Source organism: Pseudoliparis swirei, chromosome 15, assembly GCF_029220125.1.
Source record: "Pseudoliparis swirei isolate HS2019 ecotype Mariana Trench chromosome 15, NWPU_hadal_v1, whole genome shotgun sequence".
NCBI lineage: Eukaryota > Metazoa > Chordata > Actinopteri > Perciformes > Liparidae > Pseudoliparis > Pseudoliparis swirei.
The window spans coordinates 2,883,972-2,906,998 of record NC_079402.1 but is presented as its reverse complement, the minus strand read 5'-3'; the positions used below and the strand labels follow the sequence as shown (position 1 = coordinate 2,906,998).

Sequence of the window (23,027 nt, the reverse complement as noted above, 5' to 3'; positions counted from 1 at the left end):
AAATCGGACGGACCACACAGATCCGACTAAGGTATTTACATGAAACGGATAATTCGATTTCAGTCCGACTAAGCCAATAATTCGATTGCATGTAAACGCACTGAGTTAACACAAGCAGTAAAGCCTCCAAACCCTCAGGCAAAGGGCCGGTATCACTTTAAGTAGTACGCTACTGTCTAGCTAAGCTACATTCAATAAGTAATGAGTCATAATGCTATTTATAGCTCTATACATAGCTATACAATAAGCATACAGCTTAATGTCTGAACCTCAACCTCGGGAGATGTGTACATTTCCGTTCCCAGAGCAAGATCAGATGGTTGATCTCAATCTCTGTGCGTTGAGTGTGGGGCGATGGAGTTAGCATGTAATTAGCTTAGCATAAAGATTAGTAGGTGGTCGTTCTCCTCTGTGTTCATGATCCGTGTCAAACATTTTTCAGGAGGAGAAACCACGAACGCATTCGGCAGAAAGTCACCAGTTAGCACGGCGACGGGTTAAACTGGAACACCATGTCTGGATCTCGTAGAGCTCGAGTCCGCTCTTCAAATATAAATATCCATTTGTGACAGCAGAACTTGCCACGAGCCGAAACTCGGCTGCTGCTGCCAACAGATTTGGGTTCAATGTTTAAAGCTCGTCAAGATGGGAGGCCAAAAAAACTCAACTTCAGTTGCCAACACAAGCGAAAATGTTTTTTAGATTGATAGATGGATTGATGGATAGATGGATAGATAGATGGATAGATGCATGGATGGATGCATGGATGGATAGATGGGTGGATGGATAGAAGGATAGATGGATCGATGAATGGATGGATGGATAGATAGATGGATGGATGGATTGATAGATGGATGGATTGATGGATAGATAGATGGCTAGATGGATGGATGGATTGATAGATGGATGGATGGATAGATGGATGGATAGATGAATGGATGGATAGAAGGATAGATGGATGGATGAATGGATGGATAGATGGATGGATGGATTGATGGAGAGATAGATGGCTAGATGGATGGGTGGATGGATGGATTGATAGATGGATGGATGGATAGATGGATAGATGAATGGATAGATGTATTGATGATTAGATGGATGGGTATATGGATGGATGGATAGATGGATAGATGGATGGATAGATGTATAGATAGATAGATGGATGAATGGATGGATAGATAGATGGATAGATAGATGGATGGATAGATGTATAGATATATAGATGATAGATAGATGGATAGATAGATGGATACTGTATTCATCCCCAGGGGTAAAAGAGTCATGATATTTTAAAGTGATTTCATTAAAGCAGAGGATTTACTTTCTATGAACAATTGTGACTGAATTACTTCACTGATGCTGAAATAATTCATAAACAAATACACAGCGACGCGTTGCCACGCAACACCGTGTCCTCCTCGGGGCGGCCATGACGGCGTGGAGAAAACCTCCCGATTATTTATTTATTGCGGTTCACTTCCTATTTTGGGAGGCTGCTGGTTGCCAGCAGAGCAGCCTGGATACCACCGCCTGATACTGCAGCCTCGGCACAATCGTCCTCATGTATAATACATGTGTCAGAGGACAGAGCTCTTCATAGTCACAGACAGACACGCAGCAAGTCCACAGAAAATAACTCGGAGCCCATTAGACTTCTACGACGGAGTGCACTCTGTCGCCCACGTCACGGCGGCCCCCGATGTCGACGTTTACGATAATGTCTGTTTTTGATGATTTGAAGGGAAAGAGTGACCTGATGTCAGGACTGGTGTGAGGTCACTGCTTTGATCCCTGATGGGTGAGTGGGAGAGAAAAGCCATCAAAGCCTTACCTCGGGGAGGAGAATAACGGACCTCAAATACTCTCAAGCACAGTGCAGTCATGGATGAAACGGAGTTCTCGCTCCACTTCCTCTCCGGACTGCAGATCAGATTACTGCTTATTACAAGTAAAGTGATTACAATAATCTGATGATCCAAACAAGTTCAGAGAAACTGCAAACGTATGCAATTTTCTTTCTCCTCTGCGGATATGTTTCTCTTAAAGTGAAGTAATAATCTGCTCGCAAATGCTGCATCTTCTATATGATCCTACAAAACATTGAAGGCCATTTGACTCCAAAACAAACACAAGACTTTCATGGCTAAAATGTCGGTGAGGGATGACTTCCACCCAAAACATGATAATTAAAATAAAGTCCTGAATTCAGTGTGAAACATACTAAATTAAAGGTTACAGTTTTGCTGTCTAGTCATACCTCCACATATGTTCTCAAAGGTCCCGGATTAAGAATATAATAATAAAGCAAATGTCTTCATAAATGTGATTCCACGACGTATTTGTGACATTTAAGAGGTCGACCTTCAAAGCCAGCGGGACCCCGGCATTATGGGGGACATCCGAGGGGCCTCGAGATTATTAACAGAGTCGAGAGCATGTTTAACGAAACGATTAATAGTTTAGAATTCCCTCTAGTCTTTGCTTTTGTGCTTGTAAATTACCTCCTACTTACACTTCTTTGGGATTTTTATTTAAATAAAAGGAAAAAATAGAGTCTGCTACACATTGGAGTTGAAATTATTTCTTGATTAATTGAGTTTTAGTGAATAATATAAAAGGCCATTTCAATGTGTCCTCATGCACGTCTTCACTATTGAGACATTCACAGACAAAAAAAATGACTCTAATACCTCTTATAATAATAGTAGTTGTACCATTGATGAACATGTTGTTTCACATGGTCCAACATATTAAAAAGAAATGTGTCACAACGTGGTCTCCTTTAAATTCATTGCTGTTCAAAGTTAGCACATTTAGATTTATTTACAATACTTATTTTTCAAAGATTTAAAAACAGAATATTGTGAAGAACACTTGCTATACAAATTGGAATTATTATTATTATTATTAGTGTCCTCCAAGTCTCAAAACGAAGAATTACCGCGACGGCGAGACAGAAATCAAATCCGGCCATAGTGTCTTCATATGATGTGTGCAACATAACCATAACATATATTTATGTAACGCCACTGGTTGCATATCTGTGAGCCCAGGCGGACGGCCATCTAGTGGTGATGAGGAGAAGTGCAGCTTTGTGCAGCACTTGCGTAACAACAAGCTTGTTCAGTGCCTCTTTGCTAATGGAGACAGATCATGTCATGTGTTACTTATGCCTCAGCTTCACAAAGCATCGCCTTAAATAGATGGAGCCAGACTCTCCACCCACCGTCTTATGTAACACGGAGCGGGTTCAGACATGACCCTGGCAAAGACTGGATTGTTTTAGCCTTTGAAAAACACCTGCAGACATCGACGCGGCTGATTTCTGCCGGAGGGCGTTGAACACGAGCATGTCGGATGTGTCCAAATGAAAACACAATGCCAGTGAAATACAGTTATTATCACAGCCTCAGTTTATGTTACTTAAAAAAATCCATAGCATCCAGCTTTACATTTACAGTTCTTCTCACTGTTTTTATTGATTCATTTCCCTGATCTCATTTGGTTTTCATCTAAAAATTTGCTCGGAAACAGATCAAATGTAAATAACCCCATGAAAGGTTTATTGTGTTGTGTTGATTGTCTGTTTTTATATCTGCCTTATTGGTTTTGATGTATGCCTTTTATATTGTATTGTTTATAATTTATATATGTTTTAATCTACTTCCTCTTAATTGTTATATAGACTTTTACATTGAAAGGTTCAAAGGAAGCTCACATTTGTTTTATGTTAAAATACAAACTTGGCGATATGGCTACAGATGTTACGACGCATGCGCATTTTATTTAGAGTGTAATAGTTTTAATGGACCCGTATGAGGCTAACGCTCTTACAATGGTGACAAGGTGGTGATGGTTTACGAGTTTTATTTCATGTTAATTCACCTAAAGAGACAAAATAAAAGAGTTTCACCAGCAGTAGCTAAGTCTTCACGGTAATTCATATAGGCTACGGGGATCCGTTACAGCTATATTTCATTTGCTCTATTCGTCCCTTGAAATAAATAGTTTGACATTTGTTTGTTATGCTATTGACAAAACCATAAGATGGGACGGGAAAAGGATTAAACTTCCAGCAGCCAGTTAACTTAGCTTAGCATAAAGACTGTAAACAGGTACCGGTACCGCTAAAGCTCACGATGACTTTAGTTTTGTGTACGAACTAAACAAGATGAAAGCATGTTAACCAATGTTGATTTGTGTTCACAAGACTACAAGACCACAAGACGACAAGACTACAAGACCACAAGACTACAAGACCACAAGACTACAAGACCACAAGAGCACAAGACTACAAGACTACAAGACCACAAGAGCACAAGACCACAAGACTACAAGACCACAAGACTACAAGACCACAAGACTACAAGAGCACAAGAGCACAAGACTACAAGAGCACAAGACTACAAGACCACAAGAGCACAAGACTACAAGACTACAAGACCACAAGACCACAAGACTACAAGAGCACAAGACTACAAGACCACAAGACTACAAGAGCACAAGAGCACAAGACTACAAGAGCACAAGACGACAAGACCACAAGACGACAAGACCACAAGACCACAAGACCACAAGACCACAAGACCACAAGACCACAAGAGCACAAGACTACAAGACTACAAGACCACAAGAGCACAAGACCACAAGACTACAAGACCACAAGACTACAAGACCACAAGAGCACAAGACTACAAGACTACAAGACCACAAGACCACAAGAGCACAAGACTACAAGACCACAAGACTACAAGACCACAAGAGCACAAGACCACAAGACTACAAGAGCACAAGAGCACAAGACTACAAGAGCACAAGACTACAAGACCACAAGACCACAAGACCACAAGAGCACAAGACCACAAGACTACAAGAGCACAAGAGCACAAGACCACAAGACCACAAGACTACAAGAGCACAAGACTACAAGACCACAAGACCACAAGAGCACAAGAGCACAAGACCACAAGACCACAAGACCACAAGACCACAAGACTACAAGAGCACAAGACTACAATACCACAAGAGCACAAGACTACAAGACCACAAGACCACAAGACTACAAGAGCACAAGACTACAAGACTACAAGACCACAAGAGCACAAGACTACAAGACCACAAGACTACAAGACCACAAGAGCACAAGACTACAAGAATACAAGAGCACAAGACCACAAGAATACAAGACCACAAGAGCACAAGACTACAAGACCACAAGACCACAAGACCACAAGACTACAAGACCACAAGACTACAAGACTACAAGACCACAAGACCACAAGACTACAAGAGCACAAGACTACAAGACCACAAGAGCACAAGACTACAAGACCACAAGACCACAAGACTACAAGAGCACAAGACTACAAGACTACAAGACTACAAGACCACAAGACCACAAGACTACAAGAGCACAAGACTACAAGACTACAAGACCACAAGAGCACAAGACTACAAGACCACAAGACTACAAGACCACAAGAGCACAAGACTACAAGACTACAAGACCACAAGAGCACAAGACTACAAGACCACAAGAGCACAAGACTACAAGACCACAAGAGCACAAGACTACAAGACTACAAGACCACAAGACCACAAGAGCACAAGACCACAAGACCACAAGAGCACAAGACTACAAGAGCACAAGACTACAAGACCACAAGAGCACAAGACTACAAGACCACAAGACCACAAGAGCACAAGACCACAAGACTACAAGAGCACAAGACTACAAGAGCACAAGCTATACATGCTAAGCTCAGCTAACCAGCTGCAGCGTCGTGTTTGTCAAGGTGAGAGAGGTGAATGATATGCATTTCCTTTCCTTTCTTTCAAATACTTTATCACAGATTGTTTGATATCTTCAATACATTCATCTTCATTGTGTCACCATTCCACCTGAATACATAAGTCAGTATAACAATGACAGTCAGTATAGGATTGATGTCTAGTGCGTGACACGGGTTGAATGATTGATTCACATTCACAGATCAAATGCTATCGACACTCAGGCTGTGTCAAATGAAGGATCCAAATAGGTCAGCGCCGGTGTTCTCCTGCGACTCGCTCAACGTCGAAATAAAAGAAAAACCTGCCTTCCATTCGCCGCGGTAAACGCCTTGTGATGGTGAGTTCGGGCAGATGGGAAACAGAGATGCATCGAAAAAAAGAAAAAAGACAGAAAAGAAGTGGGAGGCTGCGGCGGTGTAGATTATGCAGACAGTTGACTGTTTCACAACCCTCCCACGGAGAGAGCGCCGCACAGAGAGCTTTGATCACCTCTCCGGATCACTGACAGGGAGTCAGGGTCTACGCTGTGTGTGTGTGTACGTATGTGTGTGTGTGTGCGTTTGTGTGTATGTATGTGTGTGTGTGCGTGTCTATGTGTGTGTCCATGTGTGTGTGCGGTGTATGTGTGTGTCTGTGTGTCTGTGTGTTTGTGTGTGTGCTGTGGTAGTGTGTGTGTGTGGTTGCGGTGTGTGTGTGTGTATGTTTGTGCGTGTGTAGGTGTGTGTGTGAGGTGTATCTGTGTTTGTATGTGTGTGTGTGCGGTGTATGTGTGTGTGTGAGTGTGCGTGTGAGTGTGTTTGTGTGCGGTGTATGTGTGTGTGTGTGCGGTCTGTGTATGTGTGTGTGCGTGTACGTGTGTATACGTGTGCGGTGCATGTGTGTGAATGTGTGTGTTTGTGCGTGTGTAGGTGTGTGTGTGCGGTGTATCTGTGTTTGTATGTGTGTGTGTGCGGTGTATGTGTGTGTGTGTGAGTGTGTTTGTGAGTGTGTTTGTGTGCGGTGTATGTGTGTGTGTGTGTGTGTGTGCGGTCTCTGTGTATGTGTGTGTGCGTGTATGTGTGTATACGTGTGTGTATGTGCAGTGCATGTGTGTGAATGTGTGTGTTTGTGCGTGTGTAGGTGTGTGTGTGCGGTGTATCTGTGTTTGTATGCGTGTGTGTGCGGTGTATGTGTGTGTGTGTGTGAGTGTGCGTGTGTGCGGTCTCTGTGTATGTGTGTGTGCGTGTACGTGTGTATGTGTGTATACGTGTGTGTGTGTGTGCGGTGCATGTGTGTGAATGTGTGTGTGTTTGTGTGTGTGTGTGTGGTGAGGTCAAGTCTGTGCATTTGGCTCCAGCACCTCTTTTTCCTTTTTAAATGTTTTTGGAGAAATAAAAAACCCCAAAACATATCAAAGACATTCTGAGCAGCGATGACCTTGAAGCTGCGTCGTCTCTGTGTCTGATGACAGCAGGAAGAACTCTTTTATTATTCAACCCCCCGGGCCTTACCGGCGTCGGCCGAGGCGTCGCTGCTGTAGCCGTCGTAGTCAGCCGTCAGAGGGCTGTACTTCTGACGGCTGTACTTCTGACGGCTCTCCCAGGTGAACCCTCCGGCGTGCGTGGCGGCGGGCGCCGTGGATCGTCCCCGGAGGCCTTGGGAGCGGCTGACCGCCTCCTGGTACTGACCCATCAGCTCGTCCTCGCTGTCCGACGACGAGCCCTGCCGGTCGCCGTCAGAGTACGCCTTGTCTGTCAGGGGAGAGAGAGATGCCTGGTTACCGTGACAGCCTCCACACGACAGAGGGGTTAGAGGATGTCCACCCAACAAATTGTCGGCAGACTTTTTTTTTGGTGCTCTTTATGGAACCTTTCCATTACCCAATTTATAGCAATGTGCTGTTCAACACGGGGTTACCAGTGGAAGCGTCACGTGTGTGCTCAGCCTGGCGTATTCAATGTACAGTGAAACTTTCAGGATTCAAGACGGCGCATAAAAACACATAAAACTAGAACGGGCACTCGGTAGAGTGCATACCTTCGCATATCACAAGATCGGGCATTGAATTATGAACATTTTGGCATTAGTTGCATGCCAATTGGATACAAATTGACCATGCTATGGTAAAAAGAAGATGTTGACCTTTTCATTACCTTGACCTTTGACCCGATCGATCCCAAAATCTAATCAAATGGTCCCCGGATAATAACCAATCATCCCACCAAATTTCATGCGATTCGGTTTAATACTTTTTGAGTTATGCGAGTAACACGCATACAAATATATAAATAAATAAATACACAGCGATCAAAACATTACCTTTGCATTTTCAATGCGAAGGTAATTAGAGAAAAGGAAGCAGAGATGATATTACGCAGTTTATTCACCAACCATTTATTTTCATTTTGTATTAAACCTGGAAGACCTTAAAATCAGGAAATCAATAAAAAAATAACACGTCATGATAACTTATATCTATTGGTATCCACACCATGTAGATACCAATAGATATACTAATACTAATAATATTAATATACTAATAAAGGAATATCTAATCTAATTTCGGGTTCAGGGCTCGAGGACATTGAGATTGGGCCACGCCTGTACTCTACAGGAAGTCTGCTGAACTGATACATTAATAAAGGGCAAACAGGCAACAACAACAAACATTTCAACTACAAATCAAGTGTCAGAATAGTTCTTCAGATAATCTTTCCACCAGACCTCATCTATGAATGTGTCTTTAAAACTAAACTTGACAGTTGACAAATGATTTAAAAGAACAAGAATGGGATATCTCCATTTTATAGTTTTGGGGTTTAATATCTGGACTATTATTTTTGTCTTATTATTTTCCTTTTATTTATTTGTTCCTTCGTTGTTGTTGTTGTTGTTGTTGTTGTTAATGTCTTGATTCACCAACTCATCTCATGTAAAGCTCTTTAAATGACCACTGTGTGTTCAAGATGCCTGACATAAAACCTTATGTTTCAGTGTTTTATTAATCATATTATATTAAACTAGGTAGAATGATTGTAGTCGGTGGCGTGTACATGTTGGGGAAAAGAAGAGGTTTACTTCTTTGTGTTGCAGTGTGAGGTCATGGCAGCGGTTGCTGATTGGATCATTCATTTATTGGATCATTCATTTGTTGGATCATTTATTTATTAGATCATTCATTTATTGGATTATTCATGTATTGGACCATTCATGTATTGGATCATTCATTTATTGGATTATTCATGTATTGGACCATTCATGTATTGGATCATTCATTTATTGGATCATTTATTTATTGGATTATTCATGTATTGGACCATTCATTTATTGGATCATTTATTTATTGGATTATTCATGTATTGGACCATTCATTTATTGGATCATTTATTTATTGGATTATTCATGTATTGGACCATTCATTTATTGGATTACTCATGTATTGGATCATTCATTTATTGGATCATTCATTCATTGGATCATTCATTTATTCGATTATTCATGTATTGGATCATTCATGTATTGGATCATTCATTTATTCGATCATGTTTTTTGGCACGTGTTGAACTGTTGAAATGATTTATCCTGTTTGAATACCGAGGTACATGAATGAACCAAACCTTCAGACAGAAACAATATTTTCCATGTGCGGTTCAGTTCCTAAAAGCTTCTTTTGGTTAACGTGTGACAACAGACGTGTTTACAGATGGTAAAGCAACGCTACAAAAAGCGTTCAACCCTGTCCACTCCTCTTCCTCACTCTGCAGTGGACATGTGGACTCACAGATATTTACTCACAACAGCTGGACACAAACAATAATTTTCCACGGAGCTCCGCCCCTGATTAGGCCCATTGTGCAACAACGTGCTTTATTATGCAACAGGAATATATTTATAGAAATCTAAGTCAGTAATATGTTATTATTAAATTGTGGAACGCAATGTTAGATGTGTATAATGTAAACAATGATTATCTCTTTTAAAAATATACACCCAGTGTGTTTGTGCGATTCTTGAGGCTATTGAGACTTAATGTGGTAGAAAGAGGGAAATTTAAAAAAAGAGAGTAAAAGGGAAAAGCAGGGGATGAACAATCAACATATTAGAGTTTGTGACGACAACATATTCTCTTCTCCATCCACCGACCACTGCAATGCCAGCTGTAGCTGTGCGTTTGTTCCAGCAGGGGGCAGCACAGCTTCAAGAGTACTGAACAATGTGTGTCTTCAAATGAACTGTGTTACCATAAAATGCATTTCATTTTAAGAGTATGAAGTAAAAAGAACAACAACAACAAAAAAAGAGTTTGCATCCATCAAAAACAGCAGATAATTGTTGAAATGCAATCGTTCCATGTGTGTCTTACACTTGCGCAATAACACAAACAGGACAAGACACCAGAAACAAGGAAACAGGCCCGACATCTGTCAGCAACGGTAATCCCTTCGCGGGTTGAGAAAGGCCAGCGCCAGTGGGAAATGTCCCCGTGCAGAGCTCAGACCTCACGGTGCAGGGGCTTCATCGTGTGATGGAGGACACTCGTGACGTAGCTCTGGGTTTTCTAGGGTTCTGTCTTGTGGAAAATCTCAAGAAGGTACCGTTATATAAATCCAAACCTGAATTGTCAGACATGTGTTTCAGATGTGGTTTAGAGGTTGGCTCCTTCCTACACTGTACCTGGCGCAAAGGTGAGGTCCTTTTGGTATGACAGGGTTTACCTTCCCATTGGCCCCTGAGCTATGTTTACTGGGAAACCTCACAACTTTCAACGGTTATTTGATGAAAATCCAAACTAAATTTGTAGAAATTGCTTTATGTGTGTTAATTTTGGACTTGTGCATTTAAAGAAATTTCTTTTCCTAACTTGCTGTGTTATTTTCTGTTTAATGTTTAATGTAGTATGCACTGCATGTTCTCTTGCATTGTGAAAATATTTGGAAAATAAAATATTACAAAAAAAGAAGGTACGGTTATGAACCTGTGCCCTGAACTGCATGTGTAAAATAAATACTTAATGTCTCTTTTAAACATACTTATACACCAAATAACGCTTTTGTTGCACGTACAGTAAGTGCCACTACTTTTGGTTACGTGTGGACACAGTAGGACATCAGTGATGTCCTCAGCTGTATTAGTAGTATTGCTTCTGTCCATCCTGGAGAGGGATCCTCCTCTGTTGCTCTCTTTAAGGGTTCTTTCCCTATTTACCTTCGCATTGAAAATGCGGAAGGTTATGTTTTGATCGCCGTGTATTTATTTATTTATTTGTATGCGTGTTATTCGCATAACAAAAAAAGTTTTAAACCGAATCGCATGAAATTTGGTGGGATGATTGGTTATTATCCGGGGACCATTTGATTAGATTTTGGGATCAATCGGGTCAAAGGTCAAGGTCATGGATAGGTCAAAATCTTCTTTTTACCATAGCACGGTAAATTTGTATCCAATTGGCATGCAACTAATGCCAAAATGATCAGAATTCAATGCCCAATCTTGTGATATGCGAAGGTATGCGCTCTACCGAGTGCCCATTCTAGTTTACCTCTGTTTTTTCTATTTCTTGGCAGTTTTTCCTGATCCGATGTGAGGTCAAAGGTCAGGGATGTCTATGTGTTCAGATTGTAAAGCCGTCTGAGGCACATTTGCAATTTGTGATAATGGGATGTACAAAATAAACTGAATTGAATTGAACTCAGTTGTCAGATGAAGGAGCAACTTATGCGAATAGACGCTTCAAACCTTTTCAGCTTCAAGAAGTCTTTTTTATTTTAAATTAGTAGTTTAAAGTCCTTAAAAACGTGTAAAGTGAGCCTAAACCTAACCTGAGTGTAAACTGACATGGACATTCAGATCACACTTGGGCAAAGGGAGTCTTTGTTGAAAGTGAAACCATTTCAAACTTAAATAAAAGTATATAAATGCCGTTTAATAATAATAATATGTGAAATATACGTGTGAAATGTTCCCCGAGACAAAACGACAGAGATGCAGCCGCTCACCTTGCAGCTCGTTCTTTTTCCTCAAGTCATCGAGGCATTGAAGGCTCCCCGGGTTCTCGAGAGCCAACTTGTTGTTGAGGTACCAGAACAGGAGGGTCATGAGGATGATGAAGAGTCCGATGGCCGTCAGGAAGCCCAGCACCTCTGGAGAGACTGGGAAGAAGAACACACTCAAACTCAAGTTGCTGCTGTTAAATATCAGCCCCAAAATACATACATTTTGGAAAACAAATTGGATCACGGCTTCACGTATTTTCCCAAAATGTTGTATTATTCTTTCAATTTGTCGGAGAAATGTTAGCAAAGTGACATCCTGGTGCTGTAGATGCATACACAGTGGTAACCAAGACTTTAAATGTCCTGCAAACACGGCTGGACATAAAGCGTAACCCAGTCTTCTTCGTTAAGGGAATTAATGTAAAATAGTGAAATCAATGCCGTTGGTTCATGATGCATTCATCCAGTATAATGAATGTGTTTACCGCAACATTTGAATGCACCGTAACACCAAAAACAAAAAGGATGTAACCCACTTTCCATCGACATCAGTTCAAGACCGACGGAGCAACAGAGGCAGGTAGAGAGAGAGAGAGAGAGAGAGAGAGAACGAGGGGGGTTGTGTGTGTCTGTAGAGAAACAGGTGTGTTGCCATGGCAACAGGTTCAGGCTGCAGCCTCCAGACTCCAGACACACAGACCTCACTGAACACAACGCTGAGCGTCACACGTCAGCACGGTGTGGTTTGACCTTCCAACACCCTCGTGGAGGTGTGCTACGTCATCAATGAGTGCCATCCAATGAGCTCAATGTCTCCGCCCCCGACCGCTGCCGACAGTTTAATGTAACCCTTTCAAACTTTAAATACTGCCAATGTAATTAAGTGGGGAAATAAATAATTTGTGGACCAGGAAAAAAAATAATTCAGGACCAGTCAACTCTTCAATACTGGAGATTGACTGTCACCTCCTGGCTCAGGATATTAATTGGACATTTTACACCGGCAAAATAATGTAGAGGTAAGTCGCACATTAAAAGACATTAAAAGATGAAGTGCTCCATAATACTAAATATCCCTATGAGGCAAAGTCCCCCTTCATCCCCCGGCAGGTTGATGTGTATCTCTCGTCATACGCGGTCAGCTGAGTTCATTTTCCAACAAGAAAGATCATTTTCACAGCTATATTTTTAAGCCCCCACAGCTGTGAATATTGTTTAGAGAATATCACAGACACAGATCCAAGAGGAAACTGACGGACTGATTCCCAATGTCTCTGCTTCAGCACCACGGAGAGCGACACAGACCCATCGACACACTGATGTTTCAGAGCCGGGGGCTCTAACTCGCACAAACATGGACTGATAAAGGATCAATGAGTCAGGCGGACTAGACCCCCCCCCTACCCCCCTTCTGCCATACTCAGTCAGGGCAGTGGCAGTTAACTCTCCCCTATTGAAGCCATTTCTGTTGACTGTGACACGACTTGTGATTCAAGAATATAATAAAATTGCCACATTGTGTGTGTATGTGTGTGCGTGGGTGTTTGTGTGTGTGTTTGGGTGTGTATGTGCGTGTGTGTGTGTGTGTGGGCAGTAAGAACAATAGATGTGAATGCAGTGGAACAGTGAGTAATGGGATGAACATGGCGTAACACTGTGTCTGGAGATTTGTAGACACAGTCTCGCGCGCAGGCCGAGGCGACGAGGATTTGATATGTGAAAAATGTGCACAAACTTAATTGTGATATAAAAACAAACAACCTTTTGCGCTGCTCCGTGATCTCTGCAGGAGGGCATGACGGGGAATTGGATTGTGAAACTCAGTGGAAAAATAACAGTTGAAAAATCAATAAACAAAGCTGAACTCTCCAAGATTACTTATATAGTTCCACCTTGTACAAATGCTTTGAAGGAGAACTGGATATAAATATATATATATATCCATATATATAAATATATACATATATATATACTAGGGCTGTCAGCGTTAACGCGTTAATCTATGCGATTAATGTGACCGTGTTTTTTTTAATATACTTTATTAATCCAGTGTCAAACCGCGGCAGTGCGGTTTGACACTGTTTCCGTTTTTAAAACAATTATTTCTCCGCGAAAATAAGGAGCAGAAATCAGTTTAACTCGTGGATGAATCAGTCGGGTTTCCTCCTCCGCTCCTTCCTCCCGTCTCCCCCTCTGATACACAGAGGAACGGAGGGGCGACGTGTCGGGTGACGCGGCGCGGAAAGAACTCGTCACACGAAACCTTCAACGTGATTTGTCAATCCGTTTGTCTGTCAACAGCGAAAAAACAACCAATTCAGTAAATCACAAGGACCTCCCACCACACATGTGAGGCTCATTTAGCAGCCTGTCAGTCAGAGAGCAGAGAACACGGCGCGAGGACAATGAGCCTTATTAAAGAGCTGAGATTGTTCTGGAATGTTTGATGTATAACACGTGGGGATGTGTCATATGCAAAAGTCTTTAAAAGGTGAATTTACATTTTTTTGCAAAATGGAGAAAATGCCCCCAGCCTCCAGAGGGTTAACGTGACATATTTGAATGTCAGTCAGTTTTGACCAAGGCCACTGGTTCTGCTGTTCAGTGTTAAAGATGACAGGACCAATGGGGTCTCAATATACTTCTTTTTTTTTTACTAATCTGGATGTTTCACTGAAGAAACAATTTATCATCCACGATATTAAATACCTCGCTGGCACTTTATAGGTAGGAGCCTCTTTGAAAACACAGCTCTGTGTGAAGTTTGGTCTTTAAAAAAGAATACAAAGGGATTACTCGTTCATTTAGAAGATTTAGTGTTTAGAAGAAAAAAAAACTTTTAATCGCGATTAATGATTTTCAAAATGTGCGATTCATTATTTAATTTTTTTAAATCGATTGACAGCCCTAATATATACATAAATATATATATCCATATCCATAAAGTTGTATGAGGACTGATTTTTAATTCCTGCAATCATTTACAGAAATCAAGTGTTAAAATTAAATACGAAATAAAAAAACAATATGCTCAGAGTACATGTAGTTCTAGATCCTCTAGATTAGCAGCGCAAACATCTCCCTTCACAATAAACTACTGAAGGGTCATTTAAGTGAGAAGTGATCAAAGAGACACGATAATAACTATAACTATAAGGAGAAAAGTTGTTTTTTGTGCAATTAGAAAGCTCATTCACCGTGATGCATGAAGCTCTTCGCAGCACGGAAACACTGTCTCCATTAAGATCAATTAAACCAAGCGGCCCTGGTGCAGATGGAGGAAAATGAGCTCATTTGGCATGAAAAGTGGACGTAGATGACATTGTGTCTTCCGATCAATGATAGCTTTGATGTTTTCTGTTCATTACAACACTCACACAGTACAATGTGGCTGTGTCAATTTAACACTTAAAGAGTACATTTTAACACTCAGCCAGGACACAGAAAGCACTCCGAGACAAAGTTGTAATTTGTGATATTGGGCTATACAAATAAACTGAACGAACTGAATATGCCCCCCCATAATAATAATAATTTTACAAAAAATCTAAATCGGTGGAGTTTAGGGGACTGAGAGGCTTTTTTTGTCGAGCAGGTCCAAGTGGACATGTATGAGAAATTTCAAGTCAATCGAACATTCTGGGTCTATATTAGATGGCTATTTATACCAAGCCTGACAAGTTTGCTAAATTCGATGGGTTTTGGTTTATGGCAAATCCCCATAATATGCATCTAATGTTTAAAAATAGATATCAGAATAGGAATAATAAAACCCCTTGCAATCTCAAAAGGATCCTCTCGGACTGACATCGTCAGTGGCTCGAACCCTAATAATAATAATAATAATAATAAAAAGATTGAGTTATTGTCTGTAAAATGTGCCTGAGCTGTAATGAGCCTTGATTCTTGTTTGTAGCCACGAGGTGTGGTCACATGACGAGGTGGGAACAGGAGGCGTCATCCCACGAGAGCTCGTCTGCTCACGCTGCCCCAGCTTCTCTCTGGTGAGTCATTCACAGCACAGACGGAGCTCCGCTCACCAGAACTACACCGGCTCCAACAGGGTGACGGACAGACGGCCGCTTCTATAATAATAATCATTTATTTTATATTCTCAAGACACCCAAAGTCGCTTTACAGAGACCAGAGTCCAGTAGTCATACACACACACAGTCATCCCGGTGGTGGTAAGCTACATCAGTAGCCACAGCTGCCCTGGGATTCGAACCCAGGGCCTTCTTGCTGTGACAGTGCTAACCACTGAGCCACCGTGCTGCTTCTCTCTTTATGTTGGGCTCCCTGACTTAAGACAAAAATGCTGTTGTTTTTTTATTTTACTCAGTGTGCGTATTCAACGGAGTTCAAAGTGCACTTTGTGATTTCTGATTTTCAATGTATTATATTTCATTTTTGTTTGTTGTTCAACAATCCTGTTGAGTGTGTGTGAATTTTAATTTTAATTGGTTTTTATATACGCCACAAGGAAATATGATATTCCGAAAGCAGCCTTCATTTGACAAAACAATTACTTCCTGCTAATTGCTTTTTTCAAATTATAAACAAAGCCACAGATCTTATTTTGCAAAACATGAAATGGAGTCATTTTTCCATAATATTCTCTACTGATGAAAGAGTCTTACGAAAGAGTTACGGATGTCTTCGGTAGGAATAAATGAAACCTGGAAAAAGAAATCAGACTCGACCCAAAACAAGTCCGTTACACGTATTCAACTTTGGGCACGATGCCAGAGCGGCAATAAAAATAACGCGCTGTAAGTTTTTAGTTCTCCCTTTTTGGTGGTTTAGTTTTACAAAACAGAAACTCTCTGCCTCATTCAAATACGACCAGCCGCTTTTCGAGCGTTTGGATTCTCAGCTTACATCGGTACAAGTAGCTTCTCCTTTAGTATTCACTACCCTGATAAGAAAACATCATGACTGATTGAATAAAATAAGACCAATCAAACATCTACATTAAACAAATGAGTCAAAGTCGGACGCTTTAACTGTAAATTAACTAAAGAAATAAATGAACAGTTTATTTGTGAAGAACAAATAGCATGCATCACTTTAAGGACACAACCACTGCAGCGTGTGTTTAGTTGTATATGTACTGAACATAACCCCCAGGGGGACTGACTTTGTTACAGCAGCAGCTCAGGGATCAATAATGTGTGAGAAGCAGAGAAAGTCGTAGTTACCAACTGTACCCGACACCTGTGGAAGATTCTTCAACATGAACGTGTGGAGAGGACTTGTGAAACATGGACATCATGAGAATAGAGAATAAAAAAGGCATCGACTCAGCATGACGAATCAAGTCGGACACCATATCATTTTAAATGGAAAAAAGGAAAAATAGTAATAGAGGCGGTCAACTCAAACAAATTTACATTAATCACAGAGCTATTAACATTGTTTTTTTAGGATGGACATTTCAAGGCAAGGTGTCATGGCAGGGAATAATTAATGGGGACAACAAATATGTGCCTGGCTCATTCAATGCTTTACCAGAGAGAGAGAAAATAAAGAAATGAAGATGATAACCTGTGATGCAAGAGAGAAAATGTAAATATCAGAGGTCCCTGTTGTTAACGGGAAACTGTCGGTGGTATTTTCTGCCAAAAATCAAGAAATAAAAGCGGCAGAGTTTAATACGGACTTTAAGATAAATAGAGAAAGATTAGCATGAGGCGCTCAGTCTGGAGGTGGAAACCAGATGTTATGGATGTGAGCGAGGGGCCGGTAACTTAACTCGAGTTCATGATTTGAGTATTTCAAATCAAAAATAATTTCTAGGGCAATTACAAGACGGCCATATCACCGGTGACCATCCGAGGACAGAAGGACTTCCTTATGTTGAAGGAGTGGAGGTCGTGGAAAGGTTTCTGTAATGTTTCAGTCCCGATACCGGCAGATTTGGTTATCGGCCGATACAGAACAACACCGACCCGATACCAGGGTATATTGATCCATCAAACACGTGTGCCTCACTGTGTGACTGTGACTGGGGTCATTCAGGTCGACACTGCGTTCCTAACGTCGCAAAAAACAAGTTGTAAAAAAAAAATAACAATTTGTACACCAGCAGCTTTGTAATAAATCTTCTAAATGAAGAGGAGCAACACATTCCAGTAAAATGTAAATATAACTGAATAGACGGGCTTCACTGTCACAGGCACCCCCTCCCCCTGGTATTGATATCAGTGCATCCATAATCAAACAGAAGGAGCATCTCATCCCGAGTAACCTCGACTGATCTGACGGTTGTCATGTTGGTCCTAAATTAATCTACAGTGGCTCCACGTCTTGAATATCTTTAGTCAATAAAAAGCACGTTTGCTCACAATATTATCGTCACAATCAAAGAGAAACAACAATAAGAATGAGAGCAGGTGTCCCTTTCCATTTCTGACACAGTGGAAGAACTGCGTTACCCACGATGCCCGGGAGCACTGAGAGAGCCCCCAGGAGCAGGAGGACGTTGCTGTGGAAAAGGACACCTGGGTTTACTCAACTGCCCATGTTTCCATGACGACCTTACTCAGGTAGGGAGGATGGCGGTTTCAAGATGCCGCGCTCTTAAAATATGTCAGTAGTGTTTTTTGGTTTGTGGCCGTACGGAGAGATTTTTGATCGGATTTTCTCAAATTGTATTGCGAGAAGAAAACACACACGTAATAATAATAATGTTGAATGTCAAAAAGCACAAAACCATCTCGAAAACCACAAAAAAAACACCCACACACTCTGCAGGCAGTCGGTCCATGAGCACTCTCACCAGCACTCCCGCACACACTCCCACACACACACTCATGCAACGCCTCGAAGCACAGAGCCTCCTGTGTAGCCACAAACTGTCCCACACACATGCACACACACACACACACACACACACACACATCTCGAATCACAAAACCAATAGAACAACCCAGATTATTCAACATGCACACAGCCAGACAAACCACTCAGGTGACCCCGCACACTGTGACGAGCACCCTCAGAAAGTACTTGTTTCAGAGGGTGCTCGTCACAGTGTGTGTTTTGGGTTTAAAGGAGTCATCTCCATCCAGAATATGGAGTGAGGCACTGAGTGTTCTTACTCAAAGCGAAAGAATATGATTATCAGCCTGATTTGCTAAAAGCTTGTTATCACAGAGCTGTGCAGCATGGTGACCTTCAGTGCTCCCGCTTACATCACACACATTAATCACGTCCACTCACAGAAGCTCAACATGTCCCCCACCGCACACCGTGGGTCTTCTTTTGCTAATTCATAGGAATCCACAGTAAAGTTATGGCGACTCGTCAGATTACGGCCTGCAGGTCACACTGTCGTGTGTTAGTATCCTGTATGAAACATGTATAAAACATAATTAATTAAAGTTTAAAGTAGCTACTTAATAATTACTGTGCCCCGTAGCTGTTACTAGGTAACAAGACAGGACGAATGGGCTGACGCTGCAGTAAAATGAGTTAGGAAACCAACTATAACATGACTAAATTACGTACTTATTAATAGAGTGTAAATTATTTTTGCCTGGGCTCCACATGTGAAGAGGTTGTAGCTTTGGAACAGTTTCAGTCTGTGTATGTTTTTTAATATTATATATCAATGATGAAACACCAGGGAGCAGGACTGTAGCTGCTGGGTCCGATTGAAGACCTCCAGTGTCGTCGATCTTCTAGTTTTCTTGTTTTTAGTCTCCTTTTCACGATTTTGCGATTGTTAACGACCATAAAGGTCAAACATGTTGTTCTTCTGTCTGCGCCCTGTTCAATACATTCAATAAATATGATGTCTTTTATGACATATGATTTCTTTTATTTCTGTCAAATTTAGAATGCAATCTTTAATGCCTTTCTTTCTTTTTCTCTTTTTATTACCTCGAGAAAATATGACAAACATTTTTTTTTACATTTTCAGTTGACAAAGCAATGCACGCAAAGCAGTGAGCACACACAACAACACAAGAAACAAACACACAGTCACACAACAGGGAAGGCGGCAACGTGATTAAGGATGAGGAAAGGAGGGGGCAAGGGGGGGATGTGGGGTCAAAGGTCGACCTCCCAGAGTTTTGATCTGCCCTACCTTTTCTGACGCACACCAGCTCATGTACTCCACAGTTACGCTCGCCACCTGGAAAGACAATGAAGTGTCAATGAGCCGACGGCGGACACAACAGACGTCACGGCAACGCGCTCACACACCAACAGGACACGAGCAACACAGGCATAGAGACCAGTGGCGGCTGGTGAAATTTGGGGGGGGGGGCGCAGTTGGGCGACGCGGTTTAAATAGCACTCAACAATGAGAAGAAAAGAGGTTTTGAGTTGAATATTGTAAAAAACAAAGCTTTATTTCAAGAAAACACCGTGCTCAACACTGTCCAACAACAACTATCAACACACTGTAATGAGAGGTTCAGAGCAGCTTTAAGGAACATTGGGTTGGGTTTCAGAGGTTTACAAAATAAAAGAGTTTCACCCTCACATGAAAGAGGTTCAGAGCAGAATAGAGTCAGAAAGAGATCACATGTTACATTGGGTGTTTGACAGAGCAGACCCACTACGTGTAAAGAACAGTAGCCCTCCTCTCTTTAAAGTTGGCAAACTTCTCAATAACTCTCTGGTTAAAGTCAATCATGTCTGTGACGAGCCTGTTTCCATTATTCTTGAGGGAATGTGTCTGTTTTTCAGAACTTCTTCGTTGTGTTTTCGATGCCAGTTCGGTCTCCTTCTGCTGCTCTGCTCTGCAAACAGGGTTAGCTTCATGCTGTTAGCGAGTTAGCTTCATGCTGTTAGCTAGATAACTGCGGCAAGATTCGTGCTTTACACTTGTCTGAAGCCCTTTAGATCCCTCACCCCGTTGTAGTCCAGAGAGTTTCAGTCCCTTTGGAACAACAGACAGGGGAAACTAAACAGCATTACTCACTGAGCCTCCAGAGAACAGCTCCGTTAGCTACCTGCTCCCGTAGCTCCGTGGAGCTCTCTAGGCTGAGGGAACGATACCGGTCTCTGATCTGCCGAATAGTCCAATCACGTGAAATAATAAAACGATGTCATTGGCCAGAGCGCACATTTTTGCGCCCCAAGATTCACGTTTCATCCGCCAATGAGAAGCCGTCCTTGCCTAAACGACTGAAATGTTTGCTCGATGCCGTACACACACATTGGGCCGGTGTCCCGAAAAAGGGGAGGGGCTTCTCTCCGTGATAATGAGTGGCGATATATTATATTTTTTCACATTAACTTAAGTGGTTGTTGACAGGCTGACGGTCTCCCACACACATTTAGCGCGTCAACACGGTATATTTACTCTTTAAATGATTTGGCATATAATGTTTTTTGACAGGATGTATTTTTTTTCATTTTTTTTTCATCTCAAAATTTTAAGAGAGGCGGCGCCCTAGCGCCCCCTATGGACGCACCGCCACTGATAGAGACGCCGACGGAGACGGGACAGTCACGCTCTGACGGTGTGGGTGGTGTACAACACGGGTTGGACATTTAGGACTTAGTCTGTTGACTAGAGCTGACACCCACTGACAGTAATAATGACCTTCTCCAGTCCAGTGAGGGGGACATCACCTCTTGTTGATCTTACGTCCCTCTCGCCTCAAACCTTTCCCTTTAACTCCACTTTAAGTAACTTTATTTTTGATGGCACTTGAAACGACGCGGTGGCTCTGCACTCACGAGTCAGATTATAGCTGAACAGCCTCACGTCGGCCCGGGAGAGAGGGAGAGAAAAGGGTAGAGGTCAGGGCTTCCTATCGTGTCGTCACACGGGGTTCAACACCCAGTTGTGGTCAGCAAAGATGTGTGGAGGACATCTTTGTGTGGAGGAGATCTTTGTGTGGAGGACATATTTGAGTGGAGGACATATTTGAGTGGAGGACATATTTGAGTGGAGGACATATTTGAGTTGAGGACATATTTGAGTGGAGGACATATTTGAGTGGAGGACATATTTGAGTTGAGGACATATTTGAGTGGAGGACATATTTGAGTGGAGGACATATTTGAGTGGAGGACATATTTGAGTTGAGGACATATTTGAGTGCAGGGTTTTTCCTGGGTCAAAATGGGTCATCGGTGCTCCCAAAAATGTTTTGATCTGTATCGCTCTGTCCATTCGCGCACCTCACAGTTGCGTATTGATCAGGCAAGAAGACACGCTTATCAACTCCATTACCATTGATCAAAACAGAACGAGAGTTCGGCTGTAGCCTCCTTGAAACATACTATTGAGAACATATTCGCTGACATGCACGTGATGAACACAGTTTGTTTGTTTTTTGTTTTTTTTCCATCGCAGACTTTTTTTTGCCTTAGGCGCTCGGGATTTGTCATAGGCGTTCGGGAAAACGGCTTAGGCGCGCGCCCACATTTTCTCAATGCAGGAAAAACCCTGGAGTGGGTACATATTTGTGTGGAGGACATATTTGAGTGGAGGAGATGTGTGGAATATTTAATTTAATTGTGTATAAATTAACATTCTGCAGGACTTTGAGGGATTCTCTCCTCCTTATTGCTTCTTTCAGTAAACTCCTCCCCTTCCTGTTCAGTCAAACCTCTGGGCTGAAACTCAAGGACCTCATTGGGTCTTCTGTGAGTTGCCAAACGCTTAAGGCACAAGTGCTCTGAACTAAATGCTAACTTGAGCGTGCTAATATCTAACATGCTGATGTTCAGCCGGTACAATGTTCACCGTGATCGCCATCTTGGTTTAGTCCAGATGCAAATATGATATATATACAGTATATAATAATGAATATGATATTTAATGAAAAGTGAAGGGGTCACCAAAGTGATGTCGTATTCATCCTAAAGGAGACATGAATGTTTGCACCATCCTATAGTTGTTGAGATATTTCACCACAAATGTAAAACTCATAGTCACATGATTCAGAAAAGGTGCTTCTGATGGGGATCATCAACACAACACTTCATGGCAATCCCTTAAACAGTTGTCAGGATTCAAGTTAGTGGCCAACAGACTTCATAAATTGTGACACTACATTGTTCCGTAAAAGGAGAAAGACAATGTCTTCCACAGTAACTGTAAGTCAGTGCTGTTACTCACACTTGTGAGGCCTCCCAGTCTCTGAGCTCGGCCTCTGGGATCCGCCGACATGTTCAGCTTTTAAATAGCACAGATTGCAAGATTTTTTCGTCTGAAAACAATCTTTTCGTCGGAAAAGCCGAGCCGACTCTGTCGTCCGGCAGATCGATGGAGCAGCTGTGAGTGGGAGG

The 23,027-nt window shown here is 41.9% G+C and overlaps 1 protein-coding gene across 1 annotated transcript in view; it reads right to left on the bottom strand.

Annotated features, from left to right (window-relative positions):
• Positions 1-19,915, bottom strand: part of syt14a (synaptotagmin XIVa) — a gene marked incomplete at its 5' end in the record, with an annotated part of 33,758 nt that extends 13,843 nt beyond the window's left edge. The window contains 3 exons of the mRNA XM_056432589.1: positions 7,284-7,523; positions 11,769-11,921; positions 19,861-19,915. Of these exons, the coding sequence (XP_056288564.1) occupies positions 7,284-7,523; positions 11,769-11,921; positions 19,861-19,915 (448 nt within the window). The remainder of the gene's footprint in view (positions 1-7,283; positions 7,524-11,768; positions 11,922-19,860) is intronic.
• Positions 19,916-23,027: the final 3,112 nt, after the last annotated feature.